Source organism: Hylobates moloch, unplaced genomic scaffold, assembly GCF_009828535.3.
Source record: "Hylobates moloch isolate HMO894 unplaced genomic scaffold, HMol_V3 SCAFFOLD_3, whole genome shotgun sequence".
In the NCBI taxonomy this organism is placed as follows: Eukaryota; Metazoa; Chordata; class Mammalia; order Primates; family Hylobatidae; genus Hylobates; species Hylobates moloch.
In genome coordinates this window covers 66795401-66823018 of record NW_026652278.1, presented here as the reverse complement: position 1 = coordinate 66823018, position 27618 = coordinate 66795401, and the positions used below count along the sequence as shown (strand labels likewise).

Here is a 27618-nt window from a genome sequence, read left to right as displayed (position 1 = left end):
CTGGGGGGAGGTGAGGAGAAAGACAATGCTTTAGAAGAATTTATTATTCTTCTCCCATTGCCCTGGCCCTGCCCCAGCCTTGACCAGGAAAGGAAAAAAACAATCAGTTCAAGCCGCTAAGAAGCCTTTAAAGATTTTTGTGTTTTCCCATGCAGGACTGAGATTGGGTTGCTGATATGAACAGCAGCTTTGTGGGAGGCTGAAGGTGCTGGAACACAATAAAGGTCATCTTGGATGAATCCCTCCCCTAACCAAACACCCTCCCTGTTTCCACCTTCTCGTCTCAGGGCTGGCTCCTCTAAAGGCAGCAGCCGGGCAGTAAACCCCAAACCCTGAGTGGCTACTCCGGGGGTTAAATGCATTTGGGCTTGCTTTGGGGGGCAGACAAGAGCAATAAGATGTGAGACAAGCTGTGTGATCTTGGACAAGTCACTTAACCTCTCTGGGTGTTTTTCCCCAGCTCTAACATGGAGACAATCACACCTTTCTTACCAACTGGAAGGACTACACTGAGGATGGAAGGAAACAGTATGAGGGGAAAAGCCCCTTCTCCTTTTTTCCCTTCTCCTTCCTCTCAATCCAACTTTCCCCCATCCCATTCACCTCCCTGTGATTCCCCTTCACCCATCCAGCCTCTCATCCCAGTGCCTAGGCAGCTCCATATCCACCTGAAAGATGACCCTGGACGAGGGAGTGTCTCAAGGTAATGACCACAGGGGTTAGCTCCCCCTGGTCCGTGCAATGTATAGGCGGACTGTCCCATATCACCTGCACAGTGGTGACCTTGTGTCAGCACCACACGCATTTGATCAGAGACAGTAAGCTTCCCAGTGACGCACAGATGTAAGTGGTAAGAGCAGGATTCAAACTGTTCTGTGGTACTCCTAATACCGTGCTCGTAACCAGTGTGGGAAGTGGCCCCCAAGAGGAAGCTGGCTGCCTGCTCCCAGGGGCTTACATGATAACAGAAACCCACTGGAATGGATATAACAAAATGACAATGGGCAAAAGCAAGCCACAGGGTTAGAAGTCAGGACAGTGGCTACCTTTAAGGGAAGGGAGAGTGACAGGGACAGGCACAGTGGGATCTCTAGATGCTGGCAAGGCTCTGCTCCTCTGCTCCTCAATCCAGGTGCAGTTGCACAAATGCATTCACTTTGCAATCACCCATAAAGCTGAATATTTATGAGTATTTGCTTCTCCATATGTAAGCTTAAGTAATACGTTTCCTCAAAAAATAAGACAAAACAAAACCTGTGTAAGCTTGTGGGGGCCACCAGAAAAAATACTCTAGGAATTAATTCATGCCACTGGCATGAGGCTTTAAGCTCCAGACAGCATGGAGTGGACAGGCCCAGGATGAGCATTTACAGAGGAGCAGCCGAGCCCTGGAAGTGAGGCGACTCGCCCAAGGCTCCGGGTTGAGCTGCACTTGTCTTACTGTGCACAGGCAGGCGACCGCTCCTGTCTGCAGGTGGGGGGCCGGGGCCACCCCAGGAAGGAAAGGCTGGGACAAGGTCAAGAGGCAGAGGGCCCACCTGGGAGGGGGGTTTAGAAGCTCAGATGGGTGGGTATAAGGAGCAGAGACTTGTGCCTCCAAATCCAGAGGAGAGAGGACTAAGTGAAGAGCCTGGGGCCAGCCCTCAGCAGCTGCTTCTGAAGGGTATATGTGCTCTGACATCTCTAGCACTTGGCTTGCTTATCTGTAGAATGGGGATAAAGGACCAACCTCCCCTACCCTTTCCCACCAGATGGTTCTGAGGAAGGAAGTGTCGGGTTTGGCTCATGGCAGGAAGGAAGATGGTGCTGTGGGCTTGGATGGCAGCCTCTCAGGGGAGGGCACAGCAGGAACAAAGGCTGGGCCGCAGGAAAGTGACCACTTGGTATTGGGATAGGAATGACAGGAACACCAGGGGCTCAAAGCCTCACACGGATGGGATGGATTTCTGAAATGCAGGGTTTGTGTCGGCAATGGTGGGAAGTGTGGGCTCAGACTGGGAGGTGCAGGGATGGGAAGGGGTCAGTGGGAAAAGGCCTCCCACACCATTTCTCTCTCTTGGGAGCAGGATTGGGAGAGGGGACAAGTCTGAGCCCACAACCCTCCAGGGCAAGGACGTGAGTGGGCATTGGGCTCCCTGGGGCTGGCAGTGCCCTACGCCTGGGAGGTGGGCTGGCTGATCAATGATGAAGACAGTGAGTGGGGACAATTACATTGTATCTAGTGATTATGCCCCAGGTGACATCTCTTGGTGACATTATCTCATCTGGAGAGAAGAGCGGGCTTTTCAATAGATGGACAGGTGGCTTCCACTTAAGGTTATTATAAAGAGGGAGAGCCCAGCCCTCACAGCTTCCAGCCAACACCACAAAGTTGCTAAGTAATTAAAGGCTGCTAAGGAATCAGAGAAATTATAATAATTCCATCAACCCAAAGCTCGCGCTCTCTCGTTTTCCCCCTCCTGGTAGAAAACAAGGTGGGTCAGGCAGCCTGCACACACATCAAAACAAGCCTGTTGTGTGGTGGGCCTCCATATCACAGGGGCTGCCAGGCCTGTTCCCAGGCTGTTTGGACAATACTTGAACTTGTTAGGATAAGTGAAGGGACCAAGACAAAAACCCTAGAGCCCCCAGAAACAGGAAGAAAATAGCAGTGTGCTGGTGGCCGATCAGACACCTGTGGACACCTGTGACCTGCATCAAGAAGGCAGTCCGGGCCTACCACTCATGGGGTTTGGGGAGCTGCCCAGAGGGGAGGACCCTCATCCCAGCCCTGTTCTGGACACTCGGGCCTTACCTGGGAAAGCAGTGCTGTGCCTCTGGCTCAGGGCTGGGCTCCGTTTCATAGGTTCTGGAAGCCAGTTCCCGATAATCTTCCCCAGCCACCTTTGATGGCCCATGCTTTGCCACTAATTGCGGGGTGACCTTGGGCAGATCCTTGACCCTTACTCAGTGTGTTGCTCGCCCACAGAGTGTGCGCCTGGATTAAGTCACCTCCAGGGTCACCCTGTGCTGGTTTCACAGAGTCTACATGGAACACTCCAGGCCTATTACCAGCTGTTTCTTGATGACTCTTTCATTTTTTTCCCTTGCCATGTCTTTGTTTTCTGTTTCCCACACATTTCCTGACTGCCACTGGAATGTCAGTTTCCTGATCACCAATGCCCTGACTTCAGCCAACCAGTCTACGGGGATGAGTCCATCTGTTGAGCTCCTCGGACTTCCAGGCAACTTTCCTGAAGTTCTCAGAGCTTTTCATAACAATGGTAATACTCTTCAGGTCAGGCGAGAGGGCTCACGCCTGTGATCCCAGCACTTTAGGAAGCTGCAGCAGGCAGGCTGCCTGGACCCAGAAGTTTGAGGCCAGCCTGGGCAGCGTGGTGAGACCCTGTCTCTACAAAAATTACAAAAATTAGCTAGGCATGTTGGTACGTGCCTGTAGTCCCAGCTACTTGGGAGGCTGATGTGGGAGGATCACTTGAACCCAGGAGGTTGAGGCTGCAGTGAGACGTGATCGCACCATGCCACTGCACTCCAGCCTGGGTGACAGAGTGAGACTCTGTCTCAAAAAAAAAAAAAAAAAAGAAAAGAAAAGAAAAAAAGGTAATACCCATCAGTTACCAAGTACAACCTATGTGTGTGGTGCTTTACACACATGCTCTCATTAAACTTTCACAACTCAGTGTATCCTTACTTTACAGATGAAAAAACTGAGGCTCAGAGAGGCTAACACCTTGCTTATGGCCTCCCAGTGTGCAGTTAGAGCCCACATGTGCACAGCCCCATCACAATGCAGTTGAAGTCTGATCCCCACGTCACAGATGGACACAGGTTCTCACGATACAAAGCTGCCTTTGGCTGTAGGTGGGGCCTTTCTAGACCCTTGGTTTCCTAAGTCTGCCCCCACTTGGGGTGCCCCACTGCCTGGAGGAAAAGGCACACAAACAGAAGACCCTGTACCCTCCCTCCAACAGGCCCCACCACGGGGGCAAGGAGACCATTTAAAAGAAAGGAGCTGAAAAATGGCAGATGGACTCCGCGTGCGAGGCTGACAGCCCAACACTGCAGCAGAACTAGCAGGTAGCTATGATCTCCTTCCATTTAGAGGTTCTTTATTTTAAAGGGCGGGGGGCACAATAAAAGGTGTCCCGGTGCGTGCCATAGAATCCCTAATGCTTGAGAGCTGGGCTCCACATAGTCCCCCTGCTTCGTATTCATGGCAGAGGGTCCCGCAGTCATTGCAATAGAATTATATGGGCCCCCAAAGACTCCCAGCTAGAATCGGCGAGGAAACCGATGTAATTAAGAACATTATTACCATTAAAACAAAATAATAATTTTAATTACAGCTGGGCTCCCTCCATCTCCTGCTCCCGCGCTGTCCTCTTTCCTGGTGCTGAGGGTGGTGGAGGACGCCCACAGCCTTGGCCACGCCCCCAATGGGCATGGAAGAGGTGGTGTTACAGGGGACATGAGGGACCAGGGGTCCTTGGCGTCACCCCACTGGGTGGAGGAGGAAGCAAGCAGCTTCTGAGTGTGTGGCTGGGCTGAGCTCGGGGCCCTGGTTTTGTGGGACCCCATTGACTCCCTCCTTGGCACCTAAGAACCAAAAGGAGGTGGCAGAAAATGTTGAATCTTCCCTGCAGGCAAGGGGAGCAGGCTGGCATTTAGCCTGTGTGTGTGTGGGCAGGGGAAAGGGTCATCACCTGCTTCTCACAAACAATGCTGTGTGCACAGTTGATGACTGAAATCACGGAGGTGCCTCTGCGGCACACTAACACTGCAGGCCACAAGGAAGGGGTGTCACTATGACCGTGGCTGGGTCCTGAGCTACACAATGATGCCTAGCAGGCGTGGTCCTCACTGCAGAGAGCCAGCAGTGGGCTCTGAGTACAGTTTCTCCACTGGAACCCCTGAGCCTGTGCATGAGGCCCAGAGTTCCCTGTCGCTTCCCCCAGCCAGGGATGGATCAGGGCCTCACCCCTGCAACTTATGGCAAATCAAAAGCAGGCCATGGCAAATTGCAAAACGATACATGCAAAGATGCTGGAAGGTGAGAACGAGTTCAAAGGGCCCTCTGGGAGGCAGGACACAGGAAGGAACATGCTGCAGGCCTATTTGATTCTGGGGGACTTGGAGAAGTCAGTGAATTTGTCTTGGCTTCAGTTTCTTTCATCTATAAAATGGAAAGAATAATTCCCCCCTAACTTACAGAGTTGTCATGAGGACAAATGAAAGATAATGAAAACACTGGGAGATACAGAAGATGATATTATTTAAATAAGAACACACACACACACACACACACACACACATACACACACGCACTCCTCAGGACTGTGTAGAAAGCCCTGCTGCTCTGCCCACAAGCTATGTCGCTTCACCACTACAAGCCCAGAGCTCGCTGTCCTGGCTGCTGCGGGCGATGGCATCTGCCTGCTGCGAGAGAGCAGGGCTCCAGGCATGTGTCACTGTGCTGACAGAGGGGACAGACCAGGGAAGGGGCAGGCACCTCAGGGTGGTCGCCGAGGGCCATAGAGACATCATCTGGGGCTGCCGCTCAGCCAGAAAAACCCACTCTGGCTGTGGCCTGCAGGAGCCCAGAGCCCCTGCGATGATTTATTGGTCTCCCTCTCCCAGATCAATAGGTGCATGGTTATAGATGCAGAGGGGCCGCCAAGGCCCGTGGCCCCAAGGTATAAATTAATATGGCCTGTCAAGGGGCTGCCTCTCCTGGCGTGGGAGCTGACACGCTCATGAGTGGAGCTGTCACCTCCGGGGCCACGGCAGGCACAAGCCAGTGGGAGCCCCCTCGCATCTACCCCCGCAGCTTCTCGCTGCAACCTGAGGATGCAGTTCATAAATCATTCAGCATCTGACAGGCACGCCATGCGGGAAGGTAGCTGGGGCACTGCTGCTGGCTGCGGTGGGTGCTAATAAGTTGGCCTCTTGGACCAAATCCACCTCTGCATGCTCTGGACCCTGTCTGGCCACCACTCCAGGGCTCCTCACATGCCAAAGCACACAGGATGACAGGGCTGAGATCCAGGAACTAGTGGGCACCAGCAGAGGGCAAGGATGCTTTCAGTGTCTGGGAGGAAAGTGGAGTGCAGGGCACATGTGAAAGTGCCCTTGCCAGTTCAGTGCTAGGCCTCACCGCTCCTCGCCCAGCCCTGGACCATGTACAATAAGGAAGCCCTCACCTCGGTAGACCAGCTGGCCGAGGCAAAGCACTTTGCGTAAATGCTCCTTTTGTCCTCACACCACCCAAGAGGCAGAGGGAGCTGCATGGCTGTCTGCATTCGTGAATTCCATTCACTCAAAAGACACTGAGCACAGTCCATACGCCAGGCCCGGGGCAGGGTGCTGAGGATGCACAGATGACCAAGCTCAGTCCTTGCTTAGTCTGGCGGGAGAGATGGATGTACAAACAACAGCCACAACCATTTCCTGAGCACGCATTTATCCCGGGCCCCGGGCTGAGCACTCTACGTGAGTGATCTCATTTACCTTAATCCTCACTACAATGTTTGCAAGGCAGGTATAATTATTTCTACTTTGCAGGTAGAAGTGAAGCTACTTGTCAAAAAGTCGTGCCACCCCAGGCCTGCCTCCTAATCCTGGCTCCATCCCTTGACTAGCTTTGGGCACGCCACGTAACTGTCCTACTTCAATGTCTGTCTCTGTAGGATGGGAATGACAAGAGTGGCTGCCCCAGGAGGTGATGGTGAGGGCTCCCTGAGATCCCATGCAGAAAAGAGTGTTGGGCACACAGGAAACCAACAACAACAATTAATTTATTATCACTGTCACCATAGAAATAAATTACGTATTTGATTTCATTGACAAATGGCATCCAGGGATACCCTTCTCTCTGCTTTCCCATCTCTAGTAAGGAGGTACAGGGAATGAGCAGCTTTCATCCTTGTTAAGGGACACGGAGAGGTGGTTCAGGTTAGTGGGGCCCTGGGCCAGGAGGCGTGGCTTCAGCTCTGACCCTGATCCCAACCAGCACTGAGGCTCAGGCAAGGACCCTCCATCTCTTAGGCTCCCAGGATCTCACCCCAGCTCCAGCCCTTCCCCATCGTAGACTCATCCCCACCTCAAGCTGGTCACCTGAGGCCATGGGACAAGGATCTGTGCAGGACCTGTCACAGAGACCTGGGCAAGGACCCAGAGGCTCACTTCCAGCCTGGCTTTGTTTCTGTGAGGTAACAGTGGGGACCTGCAAAGGACACACACCCACTTAGCCACTGTCCCTCCTCAGCAGTGTCTCTAATCATAAATCAGAGTTGACTTTCCTCTGGGAAATTCCAATATATGAAAATAAGCTATAGGATCCCAGAAAGTGAGTGATATTCATAGACACCATAGTCTCTTTCTCTAACAAACTCCTACTCAGCCTCTAAGGCCCCAAACAAATAGCCCCCATGTACAGACCACACTGTTTCCAATACGCTGTGCACATACAAAGCTACCGTGGCATTTAATACATTTAGATGTAGTTAGACATTCACTTACTTGACTTTCTCTTAGTAAAATTGCCTTCACCAAGGACAAAGACCTTGGTCTTAATCGTCAGCATTTTATTGAATACACTACGAGCCACAGGCTGTGCTAAGGACTTTTCCTAGCTACATTCTCTCACATGAATCCTGCAAGACAGATATTGTTGCTCATCTTACAGATAAGAAAGCTGAAATCCAGAGAGGTTAAGTCACTTGTCTAAAGTCATACAGTTGGGAAACGGTAGCATTTTTTCCTACCCTGCATGCCCAAGTCAGCTCAGAATACCTGGACCCTGCTCAGTAGCTGTTCAACAAATGTTTGCTGTGTTCATTTAAAAAAAAAAAAAAAAAATTGGGCAGATCCGAGCATGGTAGGTGAGATGTGGGCTTTGAACAACAGGCAGAGTTGAGTTAGGCTGAACTCCAGTACTAGTTAGAAAAGTACAATGTGCGTGTGCGTGTGTGTGTGTGTGAGAGAGAGAGAGAGAGAGAGAAACAGACAGGTATCCATTGCCATTGAATCGGCTCTATGGCTGATAGGAGAGTTCATATGAAGGAATAGCAGAAGAGAATACTGAAAAATAAGTTGGGAAAGGTAGGCTGATGCTAGATGCATAAAGGCCTAGACTGCCCAGCTAAGGAGGCTGAACTTGTCAGAACTTCAAGGACGGCCATCTCTGAGACTCCAGCAGGTCCTCCAGATTCCCTGACCCAGTGAGCCACCTGGCACCACCTGACTTCTAACCTCACACCCACCCTCCCGCCTAAACACCCCAGCACCAGAGTCACCTCCCCGGGGCACACTGGAGGGCTGAGGGGGTGGCCCTGGGAGGAGCAGGGAGGGGGCAGTGCTGAAGGTCAGCGAGGCGGGCACGCGCCCCTAACAGAGGTACTGGAGCAGCACCGCTGGGCACAGACACAGGCAAACACGTTTGAGCAAATTGGAACGCCATAAAAGTCTATTACAGCAAATCAAACAGCAGTCAGCATGACAGCCATTAGCTTGAAATGAATACACGGGGACTTAATGAGGTCTGTCGAGGCTGGCTTGGTGAATTAAGTTGCCAATTCTAGCAGGATTTCCCTTTTCTTTACGGACTTGAAAGCATCTACGCTGCCTCGTTAGGACTTCGACAAGTGAATTGTAGGGCCTTTCACCCTGATAAAATGGATAATTACATGGAGAACAGCTTAGTGAGGGGATTGGGGTGGGCAGGAGGGGAACGAGAACAAACAAACTCAAACACACACCTGCCCAGCTTCTCCTGAGCTGGGGGCTGGACCCGGCAGAGGCTTTCAGAGGGAGTGGGGGCCCAGGAGAGGCAGGCAGCGGGGCAATGCCTGGCCTTGAACCGCCTCCCATTCCCTGCTGTTCCTGGCCTGAGGACTTGGGTCCAGGTGGGCCATGTCTCCAGGCAGCCATGGAGGGGCTGAAAGTCCACATCCAAGATGGGCTACCCTCAGCACCTCTCAGAACACCTCTAGTGGGATCCTCCAAGGCTCCCCAGACCTGGCTGTTCTCACTATTACCAGAGGAGTTTGTAAAAAATGCAGCTTCATGGGCTGGCTCTCCCCAGCCTACTGATTCACAATTGCAGGGGTCCTAACCAGTCCCCTGGGAAATTCTGCTGGGGCATGTTTGGGACCCCCGATTCATCACTTCCCCAACACGCAGTGCTAGATGGCTGGAGAGAAGTGGTCCTTCTACTTCTGCTTGCATAACTCCAGAGATGGGGAGCTCAGCACATTCTCAGCAAGGCAGGGGCATAGACTGTGTGTGCATGTGTGTGTGTGGGCAGTCTTATTATTAGGAAGCTCTTCCTTAGATAGACCTGGATTTGCCACCCTGTAACTTACTCCCTGTGCCAATCCCTGGGTTCTGCACACAACAGACTCTATCATTATTAGGGCCCTAGATGGCTGAGATGGCCAAGAGAGGAATTGAATGGATGGAGGCGACCACCAGAGCTTCTCTGCCATCCTGCAAAGAACGACAAGGTGCTGAAGGATGGGAAGGAGCTTCTCCTGCTGGGTTTCATCCTCTGATCATGGGATGTCAGCCCTGGAAGGGGCTGGGTTCAACTCCCTAGTTTGAAAGCTGTAGGGCCTGAAGCCAGCAGACTAGAACCCAGGTATCCTGACTCCAGTTTCTCTCTTCCCACGAGACAGCACAAGAGCAACCACTGCTTACCTCAGCCAGACTCTGCTGGAAACCCACCTCCTCCAGGAAGCCTGCTGAGATTTCTCTGATCACCCTGGCAGACCCTGGCATTCACACCTAACAGGGTCTGCAGTGCTCCCTCACCCCATTTCTCTGGCTTGCATCCTCACCCTGTTCACATTTGCAGGACCCTTTGCTGCTGAATCACACTCTAAAGGGCAGGGGCCTGGGGTTTCCAGGGTGACCTCAATGCAAGCAGGAAACCTTGGGCTCATTTCCAGGCCAGGGGCCAGTAGACTCTGGGCTGGTACCCCAGACGCGGTCAGAGGCAGGTAGCTAGGTTCCAGCTCAGGTGACCACACCAGGCCAGGGCTGGTCAATGCCAAGGTACCTCAGATCAGGAGTAGCCAGGCCTCCGTCCAGCTGATACCACATCCCCACTGGCCACACTGAGCAGCCCCAAGCAGGGCATCGAGTATCAGGCCACTAAAGCAACCGGGGATGTTTACACATGAGCAGGTAAACCACGTGGGCCTTCCTCCAAGGACAGTGTGTCCTTTGCAGCTGGCCCCTCTCAGCCTACCCTCTCCTTGTCAGATGGGTATCACGCAGGCCACTTTATCCACCTGCCCTTTGTTTTTACTAGATAAGGAGGGCCATGGCACAGAGAGGTGAAGTGACATGCCCGAACACACCCAGCAAGCTGGGAACAGAGCAGGGGCTGGAGCCAGGGTCTCTTGCCTCTAGTTCTAACTCCTGCCATTCCACATTCCTGTGGCCTCCCAGGTCTCTGCACAATGACAGCCTGGCTCAGAGCTAAGCCCACAGCAGACATTCAATAAATATTTGTTAAATAAATGAATGAATGACTTGAAGAGACTCTCTCCTTGGAGGCACAGGCCTTTGGAGAATCCCAGGGGATTCCAACAGGGCCGAGTGTTGGAAGTCACATCTCCTGAAGCAGGAGAGTGGAAAAGGCTGGCCCCCAGCCCAAGGGTGGGAGAGGAGGGACATGACCCCTCGTCCCCTTGCCAGTGCGGCTCCCTGCTGCCCCATGAGAGGGAAGAGAGGGCAGCCATGCCTGCCAGGATGGCAGCTGAGCAATGGGTCCAAGGCTCATTAACTCTGAGCCGTGCCCTTGGTTTCTGAGCCCAGACCCGGAGTGCAGGCTGGCACGTAGAGACCCTTAATTAAATTAGGGAGACTTCCAAATGAGAGACAGCAGGAGCCAAGCTGCAGTCCCTGGGCACACCGGCCACAGCTCAGAGCACCGTGCCCCCATGTTTAGGACTGCGGGCTCCCCAGTTCTCTCCCGCCCCAGGCAGGCGAAGGGCATGGTGCCTCCGCTGCATCCCCACCTGCACATCTGTCCTCTCTTCCATCTGGTGCCAGCATAGGACCCTTGGCTCGCAGCTCAGTAACAGAGGCCAGGGAGTGGGGTGTATGAGCAAGATCTCGTCACCCTCGAGGGAGGCTGAGCCTGCCCTAGAAGCCAGGAGGCTTGAAGTTAAAGCTGTGTGACCTCAGGCAAGTCACTCTCCCATGCCCAGCCTCATCCATGAACTGACCACAATATTCTCTCAGGACTTTTTACTCCCTGATCAGTCATTGGATCAAGGGGTTAGAACTCAAATGACATGGTGCCAACCTGCCTTTCCAGAGGGTTCTACCTCCCATTGTTCCCATCCCAACCCTTCACTGCCACCGCCTAGCCCAAAACCCCAAGGGCAGGCCCGAGGGACACCCAGTGAGAAGCCCTTTACCCTCCCACTTCAGAGTCTTTGAATCACTAACTGCCAGACCATGAGACGGCCATCAGCCACCCAGGTGAGGGGCCGCAAGCAGTGGGAACCCTGGTGCCATCGGGAGCTGGCAGCCAGCTTATTAACGAACCATTTGTAATGCAATAATTTGTACTTCTCAATTACCAGCAATGGCTTGATTTTACACGTATGCACTCATACAAACATTCTCAGAGTACACAGCACAGGGGCCTGGGAGACCATGGTGGAGAGCGTGGGGCTAGGGAAAGCCCCTTCCTAGAACTGTATGCTTCCTGAGTCCTGGAGGGACCTGAGTCTGGTCAAAGCAGGAAAGTCTGGGGTTAGGCCTGTCCACCTACCCTGCCCAAGGCCCACATTTGGATATGAGTGGAAGGAAAGAAGGTGCAACACATGCTTCTCCCAACTCTTGTCCCACCATTGACTCCAGCTGGAAGCGTGGGGCTCAGCCTCCAGCATGAGGCTCCCAACCTACTGGCCCAACTGCTCTTCCCAACCCCAGACTGGGCCCCAATCCCCAGGGTACCAGCATGTTCACCAACCTGCTCAGAGTTGGCACCTGGGCTGAGGTCTGGGCAGAAGAGTCAGAGCTGCTCTCCCCACCTGACTCTTCACCTACACCATGGTGGTCTGGGGAGCAGCAGGTCTCTGATACCCCCAAGGGCGACCCTAGTGGCTCCTACCTCAGGGATGCGGACGCTGTAGGGCTGATTGTGAAATGTGGGCGCGTTGTCATTCACATCCCCGACCTGGATGTTCACCTTCCGTGTGATCACCTGGCAAGAGAAAGGCAGGCAATTAGCGCTGCCACCTGACTCTGGCCTCTTCCACCCTAGGGGTCCAGAAATCCTGTGACCCCAGGAACATGCCTCCAGGGCCCCAGCGGACACTCACCCCCTGGTGGTCGCTGACAGAGAACTCCACAGTGAACTCTGACTTGGTCTGGAAGAAAAGTGAGAGAGGGAGGGGGGCAGTTAGGCGGTGCTGAGGTCCTGGGTCCTGGGCCCTAAATGGGGCGGGAGGGGCCCCAGGATTGCCCTAGGAGCTTGCCTGGAACCAGGCACCCAAAGGCTTCCCTAAAATACCAGCATTGCTCTTTGGGCTGGGGAAGCAGGTGTGGAATATGGATCCTTGCTTTAAGAGAGCAATAAAAGAAGCCAAGCATCTTGGGTGCTAGTCTTGGCACTGCCTCTAAGATGCTGTGTGACACTGAGCAAGTCACTACACACCTCTGTGGTTCCTTCCTCAAGCGCAAGGAGTGGGTAAGGGTTGGGGATGTGTTCACACCTTTACCTTAACTTGCTAAGGGCTACCACGCCGTCAATTCCTGCTTCGCTGGATATTGGGGGAATGTTTACTGGGGGTAGGGGTAGACTTGTACCCTCCACGGAGCCCCATTCTACAAGGGATGAACCCAGGGTCACTGTCCCTCTTGCCTCTCCAATGTAGCTGCTTGCTTGGAGACACCTCTAGCCACCCATTCCAACCCTAAGTCCAGACACCAGCATTGGCCCTTGAAGAGGAATACCATTCAGGCAGGAAGATGCCACTTTGGAGTCAGAATGGGGTCCTAGAGGAAGACCCCAAAAGATGGTGGGCCATCCTTCCCCCAGTGTCTCCTCCTGTCCCAGGAGAGAATTGGGGCAGGGGTATGGGCAAGTCATACCTCTCTGTCCAGTGGCTGCCGGAGCCACACCACGCCAGTGTCAGGCTCCACTGCAAAGAAGCGAGAGGCCTCCTCCCCAGACACACCAAACACCAGGGGGTCATTGTCCATGTCTCGGGCCAGCAACTGGGTCACAGAAGAACCTGGAGTAGCCAAGGGAGAGAGCAGAGGGAAAATAAGGGAGGTCAGGTTTATGCCTTCCTACCTTGTCCAGGTGGCTGAACTCTCAGCAGGGAGTGGCCATTCAGCAATCCTCCAGCAGGCCACGGATCATCACAAGGCCCTGGCGCATCTGTGGGCTCTGACCCAGGTACCCCACCACCACCCTGGTCCACTTATCACAGTGTGTCATGATGGTATCAGGGAACCACCACTCACCATGTTCTGGGTGTGTAAAAGACAGTTGTGACTTCTGCCTGCCCCCCTTTCTCTGATTCTAATTTGAAGACCTCCTTCTCCAAGTGGCTCAGATGAGGACAGGCCCCCAATATTTCAAGTCTTATGTTCCAAGATGAGCACATAAGTCAGCGCTAGCTAATCAGAGTGTGCCATTTCCCTGGTCATGATGATTGGTTCAGGGATGAGCATGTGACCCAAACTAGCCAATCAAAGCCAGCCCTGGGACTTTTGCTGAAACTACTGGGAAAGAGGAGCTCTCTTTCATGGGAGTTGCTCATTGGCACTGCGGGCAGCCATCTTTGGCACCACACAAGAAGAGCTTGCCTGAGAATGAAGCACACAAAGAGGAAAACAGAGGCAAATGATGTATGGAGAGACAGATTCCTGATGGCTTTCTGAGGGTCTGTCACCAGCTCTGCCTGACATTAGTTCCATCCTCTGGACTTCTCAGCTATATGAGCTAATAATTGCCATTGCAACCTTTTCTTTGGCCTAAGTCAGTTTAGTTGGACTTCTGTCTTTTGCAAATGGAAGCATCTTTTCTAATTCAGAATACTTTGCAAAATCTTTTGGCATTCATTCGAGAGTGACAAGGTGCTGGCCTTATGATGAGCACTGGAGTACACAGAGGTTAAGAAGATGTAGCTCAGTCTCAAGGAACTCCAGTCTAGAACTGGGGGACAAGGTCTAGTTCCCATCCTCAAGAAGGGGATTGAGAGGCAGGTGTCATCTCTTACCAGGAAGCAAAGCCCTGGCCGGAGGGCACCTAGGCTTCAGCAGGCCTGGTCTATACCCTCCCTAAGAAGTGCAGGGCATCATCTCCTGGGGCTCACAGCTCCCCTGCGTAGCTTTCAGGTAGGGTCACTAACTGCCCTGCTTTGCCCAGGACTGAAGCATATCCCAGCGCATGTGCTAAAACCAGGAAGCCCCAGGCAAACTGGGATGGTTGGTCTCCTTAGCTTCAGGAGGTCCTTAAACTCACCAGAACTGTATACAAAATGTTATAAGTGTACAGTGCGTCATTTTCTGAAGACAATGTCTATAGTCTTCATCTGATTCTCAAAGGGGTGAGGAGATCAGAGCCATGGCCTTAGGCAAATCGCTTATTTCCAGGTTTCAGTTTCCCCTATAAAATAAGACAGACTCTCACATTTACCGAATAGCTCTGAAAATCAAGCTAGATAGAAAGAAAGGATTCCAAATTCTTAGAATTTTATCTAGAAAAGAACTTTTAGGACAGTTCTAACATGATGATGCTAGCTAACATTTTTGAGCCCTAATCATAAGCCAGGCATAAGCTGAGCTATTTCCATGCACTAATTCAGTCCATAACGCGATTCTCCCCATTTAATGGATAAGGCAACAAAGAGTGATGAGGTGATTACCATGTCCTCATGGTCAGCAAATGGCAGAGCTGGAATCCACATCCCAGGCATTTGGGGCTCAGAGCCTACATTTGTTTCCACAGCACAGATATCTCAACACTCAATATGTAAACTCAAGATTCAGGACTTCATGGACATGACCTATCGGATCCTAATGAGAAGCCCAAGATTTGGAAAAGGAAGACACTGGACATTCACTGAGCTCTTATGATATGCCAGACACAAGGTCCATTCATGTGGATTCTCTCATTAAATCCTCCCAGCAAGTCTGTTTGGTAGTTGTTATTCTATCCATTTTGCAGATTAGGAAGCTGAGGCTCAGAGAGGCGAAGCAGCTTCTCCAAGGTCAAGCAGCAGAACAGCAGAGCAGGAAATGGCAGCATCCAAGGTGATGGGAGAAGGTGAGAAGGAGGAGTAAAATCCTGGAACATCTTCAGAGCCCAACCCTCCCATTTCAGAGTTGGAAAAGCTGAAGGCATTTAGCAAGTTGCCCAAAGTACAATGGTGAGCCACAAAGGCAGGATTCAAATCCAAGTTTCCAGACTCCCAGATTCCCAGTTCATTGCTCTTTCTAGATGGTGTAAGAGGAAGTATGCGAAAGTCACAGATAAACCAAGCACATCTTTCCAAAGCGTTTGCACTGCCCGGTGACAAATAAGTGTTTTATACTAAAACAAACAGGAAGACATTGGGAGCAGCATTTGATTGATTAATTAATTATTTTTTCGGAGACAGGGTCTCGCTCTGTCACCCAGGCTGGAGTGCAAGTGGCATGAGCTCAGCTCACTGCAACCTCCACCTCCCAGGTTCAAGTGCTTCTCCTGCCTCAGCCTCCCCAGTAGCTAGGATTACAGGCATCCGCCACCAAGCCCAGCTAATTTTTTGTAGTTTTAGTAGAGATAGGATTTCACCATGTTGGCCAGCCTGATATTGAACTCCTGACCTCAAGTGATCTGCCCACCTCGGCCTACCAAAGTGCTGGGATTACAGGTGTGAGCCACCATGTCCGGCCTAATTTATTTATGTTTAATTTATTTGTAAAGATATAACCTAAAGCCATAAATGAATTTCCAGCCTCCCCTGACTTCTAGGAGTATACATTTCCTTTCCATTGCTCTCAGGTATTCTCTAGTGGCAAAGTTTGGGGAACACTGAATTACCTCCCAAAGCCTTGGGCAGATTCCAGACGGGGAAACTGAGGCCCATAAGCGCCTTGCTTGTCCAGGTGCAACAATGAGTCCATGGCAGCCTGTAGCCCCCTGGACTGCAGTCCTCACCTGCTGTACCTCAGGGCCCAGCCCAGGTGGGGGATCTGGGGCCAAGCTCCCAGCTGGCCAAGGGGATTCTGGGAAGACCACCCTGGCCTTCCAGCCAAGGTTGCACAACTGGGCCCAATATCCCAAATGGCTGTCTCAGGCTTGACGCTCAGGTCCTCCCAAGAAGGGGGGCCCTGGGCAGGACAGGGATGGGGCCATCAGCTGCTGTCACCCACCCTGTAATTTCCTGGACTTTTATCCATTTTCCCCTCAATTATGTGCTGCTCAAAATGGTCATTTTCGGCTTCCTCACAGGCTCTTGCCTGCTCATGCCTTCTTTGTGTCCCAGGTAATTGCTAGTGACCTTTTCTAAGTGTACTAATTAAAGGTGCTGATTTAATATTATATTTAAGACAAGATGCCCCGCAATTTTCCAGCTGGGCACATACTCCCCCGCCCAGTGCTGCTCTGCCTCTCTACAGAAGCTGGGCCCAGCCCTGGATTCTCCGGGAAGCAGGGCTTGTTTCTCCACCAGGGGAGATTTCCAGCAACCTACGGTTGTGCTGTGCCTACAGGAGTGAGGCCAATCTCTGGGGTTCAGCTCCAGCCCAGTGCTCTTAGTTACAGCCATGCAGGAGAACCATCTCTGGCTGGGGGACCCTGGGGTACACATGCCACACAGGTTTGCTTCCCACCTGAGAAACAATATACCTTGCATCTCAGGGCTGGAGAATACCTGGAGTTCCTTTTGTAAAAATTTGTGGTAAAATACACATCACATGAAATTTACCTCTTCAGCCATTTAAAGTACACAATTCAGTAGCATTTAGTACATTTACGATGCTGTGCAACCATCACCACTAATTCCACAAGATTTTCATCATCTCCCATGGATAGTTTCCAAAGGAAACCTCATGCCCATGAACCAGTCATTCCCCATGACTCCCTTTCCCAGCCCCTGGCAACCATGAATCCACTTTCTGTTTCTATGGATTCGCCTATCCTAGATATTTTATATGAATGAAAGAATACAGTATGTGGCCTTTTGTGCCTGATCTCTTTCACTTAGCCAAATGTTTTCATGGTTCATTCATGTTGTAGCATGTATCAGTACTTCACTCCTTTTTAACAGCTGAATAATATTCCCTTGTGTGAATGTAACACATTTTGTTCATTCATTGATCAGTTGACAGCTATTTATGTTGTTCCCACCTGTTGGCTATTGGGAATAATGCCGCTATGAACACTTATGTACAAGTTTTTGTTTGAACATCTGTTTTTAATTATTTTGGATGTATACTTAGGAGCACAATTGCTGGAACATATAGTAATTCTATGTTTAAATCATTGAGGGACTGCCAAAGTGTTCTCCGTGGTGGCTGTATTATTTTACATTCTCACCAGCAATGGATGAGGCCTGGTGTTTTTTCAGTGGTAAGGAGGATACCCTGCTATTCACAGGGGCTGGGATGCCCTCTTAGGATAGAGAGATGGGAGCTGGCTGGGTCTCCGCAGCAGACGCTATTGGTACCCTGCCCTCTATCCCTCAGCACACACATTTCCACACACTGACCTGACTTCTAACTGCCAGCCCCTGTGAGTGTTCACCCGAGGGGTTCTGGTCATCAGAGACTGCTCGTCCTGAACACAGCACAGCTGGGAAGTGCTGGGAACGGATGCCCCAGTAGCGGAGCTCGCCGAGTGACTGTGGAAGATGATAGATAAGGGTGACCTTGTCTACCATGATTAGAGCTAAAAAATGTTAGCTATCATCATCATGTTAGAACCCTCATAAAAGTTCACTTACAAAAGCTGCTTAGTCTTCTTTTCTAGATAAAATTCCAAGAATTTGGAATCCTTCCTTTCTGGCTTGATTTTCAGAGCTCTGTGGATAAGGTAGGTAAACAGCCCAGCTCTGGCATCTCTCAAGAGCGTAACTCAGAGGTCTGTGTTCTACACTGGCAACTTGGTTGACAATAACGCATCTTTATGGCTTCCCTCCCTTCGTGTCTCACTTCCTCACTCCCTGCTTGTGTTTCCCGGAAACTCCTCCCGACTAAGCTTCTTGCACTTAAGTCCTCATCACAAGGTCTATTTCTGCGGGAGCCCAAATTTCCAATGCATGTTTAAGACGCACATTGGAACTACTGTAGAGCTTTACAATGCAAATTCCCAGGCCATCTTGACTGGGTTGGCTAGTGGGAAGCCCAGAGTGTAAACTTTTAAACAGCAGCCCCCACTCTCCCTGCGGGAGACGCTCACACACAGCCAGGTTAGAAGTCCTGTGGCTGGTTTATAGCAGGATGATATTCAAATATTTAACAACAGGCACAGTACAGGCATCAACCAATCAGAGAAAATGCTGGCATAAACAACCAGACCAGTAAGTACTGCCTGTAAGTCAGCCTGGTTTATGGCTCCCATTTTAGTTGCAGAGAAAAGCTCCACCCGTCCCAGGATGATTGAAAGGCCCAGTCTTAGGACTCCTGGCTCAATCAGTGCAGCGGACTTGGCCTCTCCTACCCTCATGGGGAAGGGGCATCCAGCTAGGCCAGCCCCTCCACTCTGTGCCACCCAAACCATGCCCAGCCTAACCTTATGGGTGGAAAGCAGAACATTCAAAAACTTAATCACTGTGCATCTGTGTTCACGCCAGCATTCTTTGCCATAGCCGAGAAGGGGGAAGCAATCCAAGTATCTGTCCACAGATGAATGGATAAGCAAAATGTGGTAGATACAGCCAATGGAATATTATCCAGCCTTAAAAAGAAAGGAAATTCCGACACATGCTACAATATGGATAAACCCTGAGGACATTACACTCAGTGAAATAAGCCAGTACCAGAAAGACAAATACAGTACAGTATGATCTCCCTGATACAAGGTACCTAGAGTAATCCAATTCATAGAGACAGAAAGTAGAATGGTGAGTGCCAGGGGTCGGGAAGGGCAGAATAGAGAACTACTATTCAATGGCTACAGTTTCAGTTTTCAACAGAAAAAGAGTTCTGGAGGTCGGTTAGGCAACAGTGTCAATGTGCTTAACACTACTAAACTATACACTTAAAAATGGCTAAGATGGCAAATTTTATGTTACATATATTTTACCATAGTTAAATTAAAAAAAAAAAAACTTAAATCGACCATGTCTAAGGCCCTAGTGATCTGGTCCAAGATAACATCCATCACTGCATCTCACAGGCTCACTGGGCTGAGCCCCATCTGGCCCCATAGGCCTTCTTTCTGTTCCTGAACAGGACAAGTTGGCGGCTGCCTCGGGACCCTCGCCCTGATTGTGCCTTTGGCTGGGAAGGTTCCTACCCTAGGTCACTCCACCTCCATGGCAGCTTCCTCATTATTCACCTCTCGAGTCGCGAGTTAGCACCTTGGGGAGGCCTTTTGCAAATTCTCAATCAGCAGAGTCTAGCTAAAGAGATGCCTGGTTACTCAGTGTCCCAAGACTCCACGTTACTGTCTTCAAATCCTCTCTCTCTGAAAGGATCTGCTTATTCACTTGACTTACTGCCCACCTACCCCAACCCCCTGCCCATCACGCAGCACATTCAGACTGACCTGCCTATTCCTTGTCATATCCCTAAGCCTAACACAGGGATTGGCATCCTGGAGGCAGTCAATAAATAGTCATTGGGTAAATAAATGAATCCTGCTAACAACTGCCCAGAGGTGTTAGGAAAAGACAGCCCCCCAAAGTCATGAAGGTCTCTGAGCCACAACGGGAAGAGAGAATATAGCAAGTTAATTCTTAATTGTGTGCACAAATGGACAGGGGAAAGGATAGCTGATCAAAACCTAATAACCACCCAAATCAGTAGCACTTGTCTTTGGGCCCAGGCAGGAATCACAGCTGTGCAATGACTGGGGGTCCAGTCTCTGAGGAACCAGCCCTGTACCCCATCCTGGGGGCTGTGTACCCCATCTTGGAGGTAGGAGGTAGGAATCTGCCCACCAGACTGCTAAGGCCCCTTGGGAGTTGCAAAGCTGGTGGCACATCTCAGCAGCAGTCCACATCTGCCTTCTAGGCAAGGGGCGGACAATCACAGCTTCCCCTGAGGCCCCGCTGGGCCCATGCTGATCGCTGAGATGACTGTTATTACTATTATTGTTGTTATTTGCACTGAGGGGCAAGGGCTGGGATTGGGGATTGTCGTCATGCGGCTCCTGGAGAGCGCTACCTGCTAGATGAGGGGCGGGCCAGAAACTCTGGCAGGGCAGCACAGGCTGCAGGGCTTTTTATTTTCTCTAGATGAGAGAAGGATGAAAGCAATATTTGTTTCCAAAACACGGAAAGGGTGAATAAGTGGTGCGAGAACATACCCTGCTCCCTCCTTGCAGCAGCGTCTCCTTAAAGCACACCTTCCATTGTGCCACGCTCTGCTCAAACGCCTGCCTAGTTCCCAGAGAATGAAAACGAATTCCTTACCATGATGTCTAGTGCTTCCCAATGCATCCTCAACCTCCTTGGCCATGCACATTTCCCTCTGCACCCCTGGGCCCAGCCTGCCAGACTGCTGTCACCCGAAAGCATACCAGGCCCCTGCAGGGATTCATTGTTTGCACCTCTGCACAGCAGGCAAGAGGCCATCACCCCTTGAAGGTAGAAGTTGATATTCTGGGACACGCTTGGCAAATCTTCCTTCTCCTTTTCCCCATCCCTCATGATTAACTACTGCTCTTCTAGGGCCAGGGAGCTAGCCTGTCCCAGCCCTTGCCCACACAGACCTTACTAATTAATCACAGCACCTTTTCCCATTGAATCTGCGTTCAACTTCAGAATCCTTCACAACACAGGGTTCCATGCAGCCACCATAATCAATCCTAAAAGGCACAAGAAAGCAAGACTTTTGCAACCTGTGACCTAAAAGGACTTCACACCAGCTGTGATCTACTGCTCTTCCCCATCTAGGGGCCAAGAACCTAGCAGTCTGCCTCTGCCAGGCTCAGGGCTGTTAGAGAGACAGAACTAGCCTTGGTGTCTGCAGGCTAGATCAGAAGCAGGGACTAGTTATGGCTGAAGTGAGAACCAAACAGACAAAGCCCCCTTCTCATTTTGCAGGGAGGGAAGCAAGGGTCCTGGCCAGGAGAGGGCTGCCTGGGATAGAGCTGTGCATGCGTGAGTAGCTGAGCCAAGGAGTTGCAGACAGCAGGGCCCCAGCCTCAAATTCCAAGGCCATGGGTATGGCCAGGGTTTTCTGAGAATAACTACTCCTCACCCCAACCATCCCACCATGGCCATCAAGCCTGTTGCACACCGCCACCTGCAAGAAGGCAAACCCACCCTCCCACTCCTGGCTGGCCTGAGTCCCTGCCAGGGCCAGGGGCTCCTGCCCTCCCACTCTCCCTGGGATGGGCTCCCCAGAGCCTAAGCTGGCCTTGGAGCCTGCCATCTCATTTGTCTCTCCTCTGGGATCAGACAGGCCAGTTAAGTGCCTTGATTCCTGGGGATAATCTCATTTGTCTTAGGTCCCCCCTCCCACCCTCCTGCTTTCAGTCTCTCAAATCCCCTGGGTCCTGAACTTGGTTTGACCTCAGGGGAGCTCTTTTCTTCATCTTAGCCTTCACCAATATCTCCAGCTGGGGGAAGTCAGAGGGAGTAGAGTGAGCTCTGACACTGCCTGGCTCTTTCCTGAGAGGCAGGCGGCCTCTAGGCTCACCCTCCACTGATCGACGCCCTCACTGTCATCAGAAAACCCTTGCCCTGGGTCAAAGGAACCATCTCTGCCTTCAAAGCTCACAGGCCAGCTTCACTCCTGTGCTCTCCTGCAACTCTGCTGGAGTGGATGGCATGAACTGTCTGGGGGAAAGGAAACCAGCATTCTGTTTCCTAGGCATGACTGTTTGCCAGGTACCACACTTAATGGTTTTCATTCATTTACTCTGTCACTTATTTCTCCTAATGGCCCTACACAGAAGGGTTAGCATCCCTGTTATACAGGTAAGAAAACTGAGGCCCAGGCCAGGTGCAGTGCCTCACACCTTGTAATCCTAGCACTTTGGGAGGCCAAGGTGGGTGGATTATTTCAGGTCAAGAGTTCAAGACCAGCCTGGCCAACATGGTGAAACCCGTCTCTACTAAAAATACAAAAATTAGCTGGGGGTGGTGGCAGACTCCTGTAATCCCAGCTACTCAGGAGGCTGAGGCAGGAGAATTGCTAGAGCCCAGGAGGCAGAAGTCGCAGTGAGCCAAGATCATGCCACTGCACTCCAGCCTGGATGACAGAGCGAGACTGTCTCAAAACAAAACAAACAAAACAAAACAAAAAAAGAAAGGAAGAAAAGAAAAGAAAGGAAATGAAAGAAAAGAAAAGAAAACAGAACAGAACAGAACAGAAAAGAAAAGAAAACTGAGGCTCAGAGGGGTAAAGTGACCTACGCAAGGTCACCGAGCCAGGAGTCCAACCCAAATCTTTCTCATTCCACGACCCTCATGGTTTTTATCACAGAGGCTTTTATCCAAATCCAAAACTCAGCTCCTGAATACAGCCTTCTTCTCACCCCAAAGCAACTAACCCCATGGGGGCTGCCTCCAGGTGGACCCTGGTCTGAAGGTGAGCAGCCCTGAGGCAGAGACTTGGTGGGGATGGGCTCCCCCCTAGCACCCTGGCTTTCCTCAGTCTACTTATCCCTACTAGCAAGACGGCCATTCCCTCGTGAGAGTCAGAGAAGTGGCTGCGGGCTCACCTGGCCACACAGGTGTCTGCACGGATGGGGACAGGCTAATCCAGGGAAGAAGGAGGCATTAAACAGAGCTGGACGACACAAACCCAGAGGCTCTGGGGGCAGGGAAGGGGAGGAATAAGCGAAGTACACACAGGCACACATATTTTTAAAAATGTGTTTATTTTATTGATACATAATAATTGTACATATTTATGGGGTACCTGTGATATTTTGATACATACAGAACATGTAATGATCGAATCACAGAATTTAGGATATCCATCATCTCAAACATTTATCATTTCTTTGTGTTGGGAACACTTCAGATCTTCTCTTCTAGCTCTTTTAAAATATACAATAAATTATTGCTAACTATAGCCACCCTATTGTGCTACACAACAGTAGATCCTTTTTTTTTTTTTTTTGAGATGGAGTCTCGCTCTGTCACCCAGGCTGAAGGGCAGTGGCACTATTCCAGGTTCGAGCGATTCTCCTGCCTCAGCCTCCCGAGTAGCTGGGATTACAGGTGGGTGCCACCATGCCTGGCTAGTTTTTGTTTGTTTGTTTCGTTTGTTTTTGAGATGGAATTTCACTCTTGTTGCCCAGGCTGGAGTGCAATGGCATGATCTCAGCTCACTGCAACCTCCGCCTTGGGGTCAAGCGATTCTCCTGCCTCAGCCTCCCAAGTAGCTGGGATTACGGGCATGTGCCACCACGCCCAGCTAATTTTATATTTTTAGTAGAGACGAGGTTTCTCCAGGTTGGTCAGGCTGATCTCAAACTCCCTACCTCAAGTGATCCACCCGCGTCGGCCTCCCAAAGTGCTGGGATTACAGGTGTGAGCAATGGCACCTGGCCAGAATTTCACTCTTGTTCCCCAGGCTGGAGTGCAATGGCGTGATATCAGCTCACTGCAACCTCCACCTCATGGGTTCAAGCAATTCTCTTGCCTCAGCCTCCCAAGTAGCTCGGATTACAAGCATGTGCCTCCATGCCTGGCTAATTTTTGTATTTTTAGTAGAGATGGAGTTTTGCCATGTTGGTCATGTTGATCTCAAACTCCTGACCTCAGGTGATCTGCCTGCCTCGGCCTCCCAAGGTGCCAGGATTATAGGCGTGAGCTAACTATATTTTTTTACTCATTAACCATCCCCTCTTTCACTCTCTCCCCAGGCTCTGGTAACCATCATTCCACACTCTACTACCATGAGATCCACTTTTTAAGCTCCCACACATGACTGAGAACATGCAACATTTGTCTTTCTGTGCCTGGCTTATTTCACTTAACATGATGATCTTCAATTCCATCTATGTGGCTGCACATGACAGGATTTCCTTTTTATAGCTGAATAGTATTCCATTGTGTATATATATCACATTTCTTTATCCATTTATCATTGACGGACACTTAGGTTGATTCCATATCTTGGTTATTGCAAATAGTGCTGCAATAAGCATGGGAGGCAGCTATCCCTTTGGTATCCTGATTTCCTTCCCTTCACACAGACATTTTTTAAAAATTAATACGCCCAAGAGGAAAGATCAGACATTGAATACCAATACTTCGGGGACCTGGCCCTGACTCTTAGAAACCTGGAGCTCCTCTGCCTCTGACATAGCAAATAAGGACCATCATTTGCTGAGGGCTGCGGGGACCAGTCATAGGCACCTATGTGCTCTATTCCCCTACAACCCGTCACACAGTGCATCACAGAGTGCATCACTCAGTGCATCACAGAGAGGTCAAGTTACTTGCCTAAAGTCACACAGCTAGCACAAGGCAGAGCTGGGATTGCTCAGTGACCCTCCTGTTGACATCCTCCACTGATTCCCTCAGCAAACACTGCCTGGGCACCTGCTGTCCCTGGTACTGCTGTAGGCACTGATGATAAAACGAACACTGCAGCCAGAAGAACCTGCCCTCCTGCAGCTGACAGTCCAGCGGGCAGACCTACACATCTATCACACTGCACACTTCTCCTGGCCTTTCCTTGGGACACTGGGGAAGTTCAGGATGGACTGGCAGCTGTTTGCAAACTGTAGGCATGAAGAACTGCATCCCTGCCCTTCACCTGGCCCGAATGTGACCCTCAGGACGAGCATTCCAGGGAGTCCAAGGACACGGGGTTGGGGATTTGGAACACAGGCTCAAGGGGCACAGGAGAAGCTTTGAGAGCAAGGCAGCCTTAAAGAAGTCCCTGCCTTTAAGGCCGAGAGAATCAGTCGGGCCTAGAACTGATGTGGCTGGCCCTGGTTCACACTCAGCCAGGACTAGCTGTGTGACCATGGGCAAATCGCTGCTGTCTCTGAGCTTCTCCTTCCCCACTGACACTATGAAGGGGCTGGCATCAGTGGCCAAAGTGCAGAGGTCCACGAGGAGAACTGAAAACGATCTTGGCAAATGGGTCAAGGTTCATGTGCCCACTCCAACCTCCGGGTCACAGTTTTGTGGGCGTCATGCTGGGGAGTGTGAGGTTGGATCTGAGATCAGTAGGAAGAAGTGTGTGATCTGCCAGTGACACACGATGCTCACAGGAGAGGGAGTAGCTCTATTTGGCCGAATATTTGCATTCTTGATATGGCCAACAAGCTCATTTTACAAAGGAGAAAACAGGGCTGGGTGGCCCGGTGACAAGTCCACAGTCACCCAGCTCAACAGCTAGCAGGTGGAGGAGCTGCCACTCAAATTGGTCCCTGGACTCCCCATACGCTGTTCTTTCCACCACACCACATTAAGGTCCCTTCCAGTTTAGTTATCTATGATATTAAGGCTCTGTTTTCCACATACTGTCTACAAGGAAGGCGCTCCGCAGCGGAGGATAGACAGGCAGAGAAGACCCAATCCGGCTCCCAAGGGTTTACAATCTGGTTTGGACACTTGGGGAATGAGCTACCACAGAGCCAGCAGCCAGGGTCCATGGCAGACTGGATATTTTTTTCTGCCCAGAAATAGCAGCCTGAGCATGAAACAGCCATGAATAAAGGGGCCCTGGAATGTTCTGTTTGACCTTCCTGAGTCCTTGCGGCAGCTCCCAGGCCCATGAGGGTTGAAGTCTTGTCTCAGGGCTTGGAGAGCCAAGAGGTAGTTACCAGATTTAATAACAGTGATAATAGTGGGGTGGGTGTTTTTTTTTCCCCCTCTCCTGAAACTTTTCAATTCATTGAATTGTTCAATTAACTTTACAAAAGGAAATGTGGAAAAATGACGGCAAATTGAACTTGACATTATCATTAAAATAAACAGAGCACTGCAGGCCGTTAAAGGCTCCCAAGGAGATTATCCAAACACTTGCAGGCACATGCTGGTTCCTTCCTGCTCAGAAGTGACCCTGATGTCCCCTCCTGCCCTGAGCTGCAGGGAGAAGTCACCAGTCCCCCTCCCCATAGCTCAAGAATGAGGCTGCACTCATGAACCCATCCTCACAGTCCCCCGAATGTGACCATGGGGGAATGGCAGTGGCCCAGCTGGAGGACGACTCTCCACTACGAGGCTGCCATCTCTGGGGCATCCCTTCCGCCTTGGGCCTCTGTCCCAGTGCAACAAAGGGTCATTTCAGCCCTGGCTGCACCTTAGGATCACCTGTAGCCCTTTTGACATCCCAACTGTCCATCTGTACCCCAGACCACATACACCCGGATCTCCAGGGAGGGACTCAAGCATCGGGATTTAAGAACAAGCTGAACCACTCGAGTGATTCCAGTGGGCTGTGGAGTTGATATCCAGGGTCTTGATGATTTCTGAGGTTCCTTCAATCTTCAGGACATATCTGAGAAACTGTGATGGAGGAAAACCTAGAGGTCAGCAGTTCCCACACTTGTCAGCACACTGGAATCACCTGGAGCTTTCGAGCAATACTGGTGTCTGCATCCCACACTCCCAACGTTGTGACTAGCTGGCCTAGGGGCCAGCTTGGGCTTTGGAAAGTTCTAAATCGCCAGGTGATGTACTGGGCAGGCAAGAATGGGAATCACTCCTCCAGGGAGGCCAGCTTCCCCGAGCCTCTTCTAGTTCTCCATGTGCTTACCCGTGTGGAACCCAGCTACAGTGGGGGTGCCCCAGGCACATTCAGCTTAGGCCAATCCACAGGTGGAGCAAAAAAAAAAAAAAGAAAATGTTTTGCTTTGTCATCCCTTCCCATGTTCAAAATTTTCCAATCCCAATATTAAAAAGATGTTAATTAATGGCTTTGAGGCCATGCATCTCGACCTGATTTCATATTAGCATCACCTGGAGAGCTTCTAAAAATAAGGACGCCCAGGCCCCACCCACTAAGGATTCTGTCTTAATTAACTGGTCTAGTGCAGGACCTAGACAGCGGTATTCTGATATAAATCCTCAAGTGATTCCCACGTACAGCCAAGTTAAGAACCACCCGGTTAGAGCAGTGATTCTCAAACTTGAGTGTGCATCAGAACTACCAAGAGAGCTGTTAAAAACAGATTTATGGGCCCCTCCCAGACTTTCAGGTTCTGAATATGCATTTCTAATAAGCTCCCAATTGCCACTAATGCTGCCTGTCTGAGACCACATTTTTGAGAACCCGTAAGTTAGGGTTTCCATGAGTCCAGGTCCTAGAAATTTAAGATTTTTATTTTCTTTCTTTCTTTCTTTTTTTCAAAACCTCTGTCACCTGGGCTGGTGCAGCGGCACAATCATAACTCATGGGCTCAAGTGATCCTCCTGCCTCAGCCTCCCAAGTAGCTAGGACTACAAGTGCGCCACCACACCTGGCTAATTTTACAATTTTTTTTTATAGAGATGAGGTCTTGTTGTGTTGCCCAGGCTG

At 50.8% G+C, this 27618-nt stretch overlaps 1 protein-coding gene and 1 long non-coding RNA gene across 3 annotated transcripts in view; one reads left to right on the top strand and one right to left on the bottom strand.

Moving 5' to 3' along the window:
- LOC116459102 (cadherin-23) overlaps positions 1-27618 on the bottom strand; it is a 317512-nt gene that overhangs the window by 189618 nt on the left and 100276 nt on the right. For both annotated transcript variants that reach the window (XM_058436324.1, XM_032139382.2), the window contains exons 4-6: positions 13114-13256; positions 12342-12389; positions 12131-12223 (exon numbers count right to left, since the gene is read on the bottom strand). In XM_058436324.1, the coding sequence (XP_058292307.1) occupies positions 12131-12223; positions 12342-12389; positions 13114-13256 (284 nt within the window). The remainder of the gene's footprint in view (positions 1-12130; positions 12224-12341; positions 12390-13113; positions 13257-27618) is intronic.
- Positions 11422-15166, top strand: LOC116459155 (uncharacterized). The gene is made up of 3 exons (XR_004245472.1): positions 11422-11564; positions 13328-13423; positions 14981-15166. It is a non-coding gene; the product is annotated as an uncharacterized LOC116459155 (long non-coding RNA).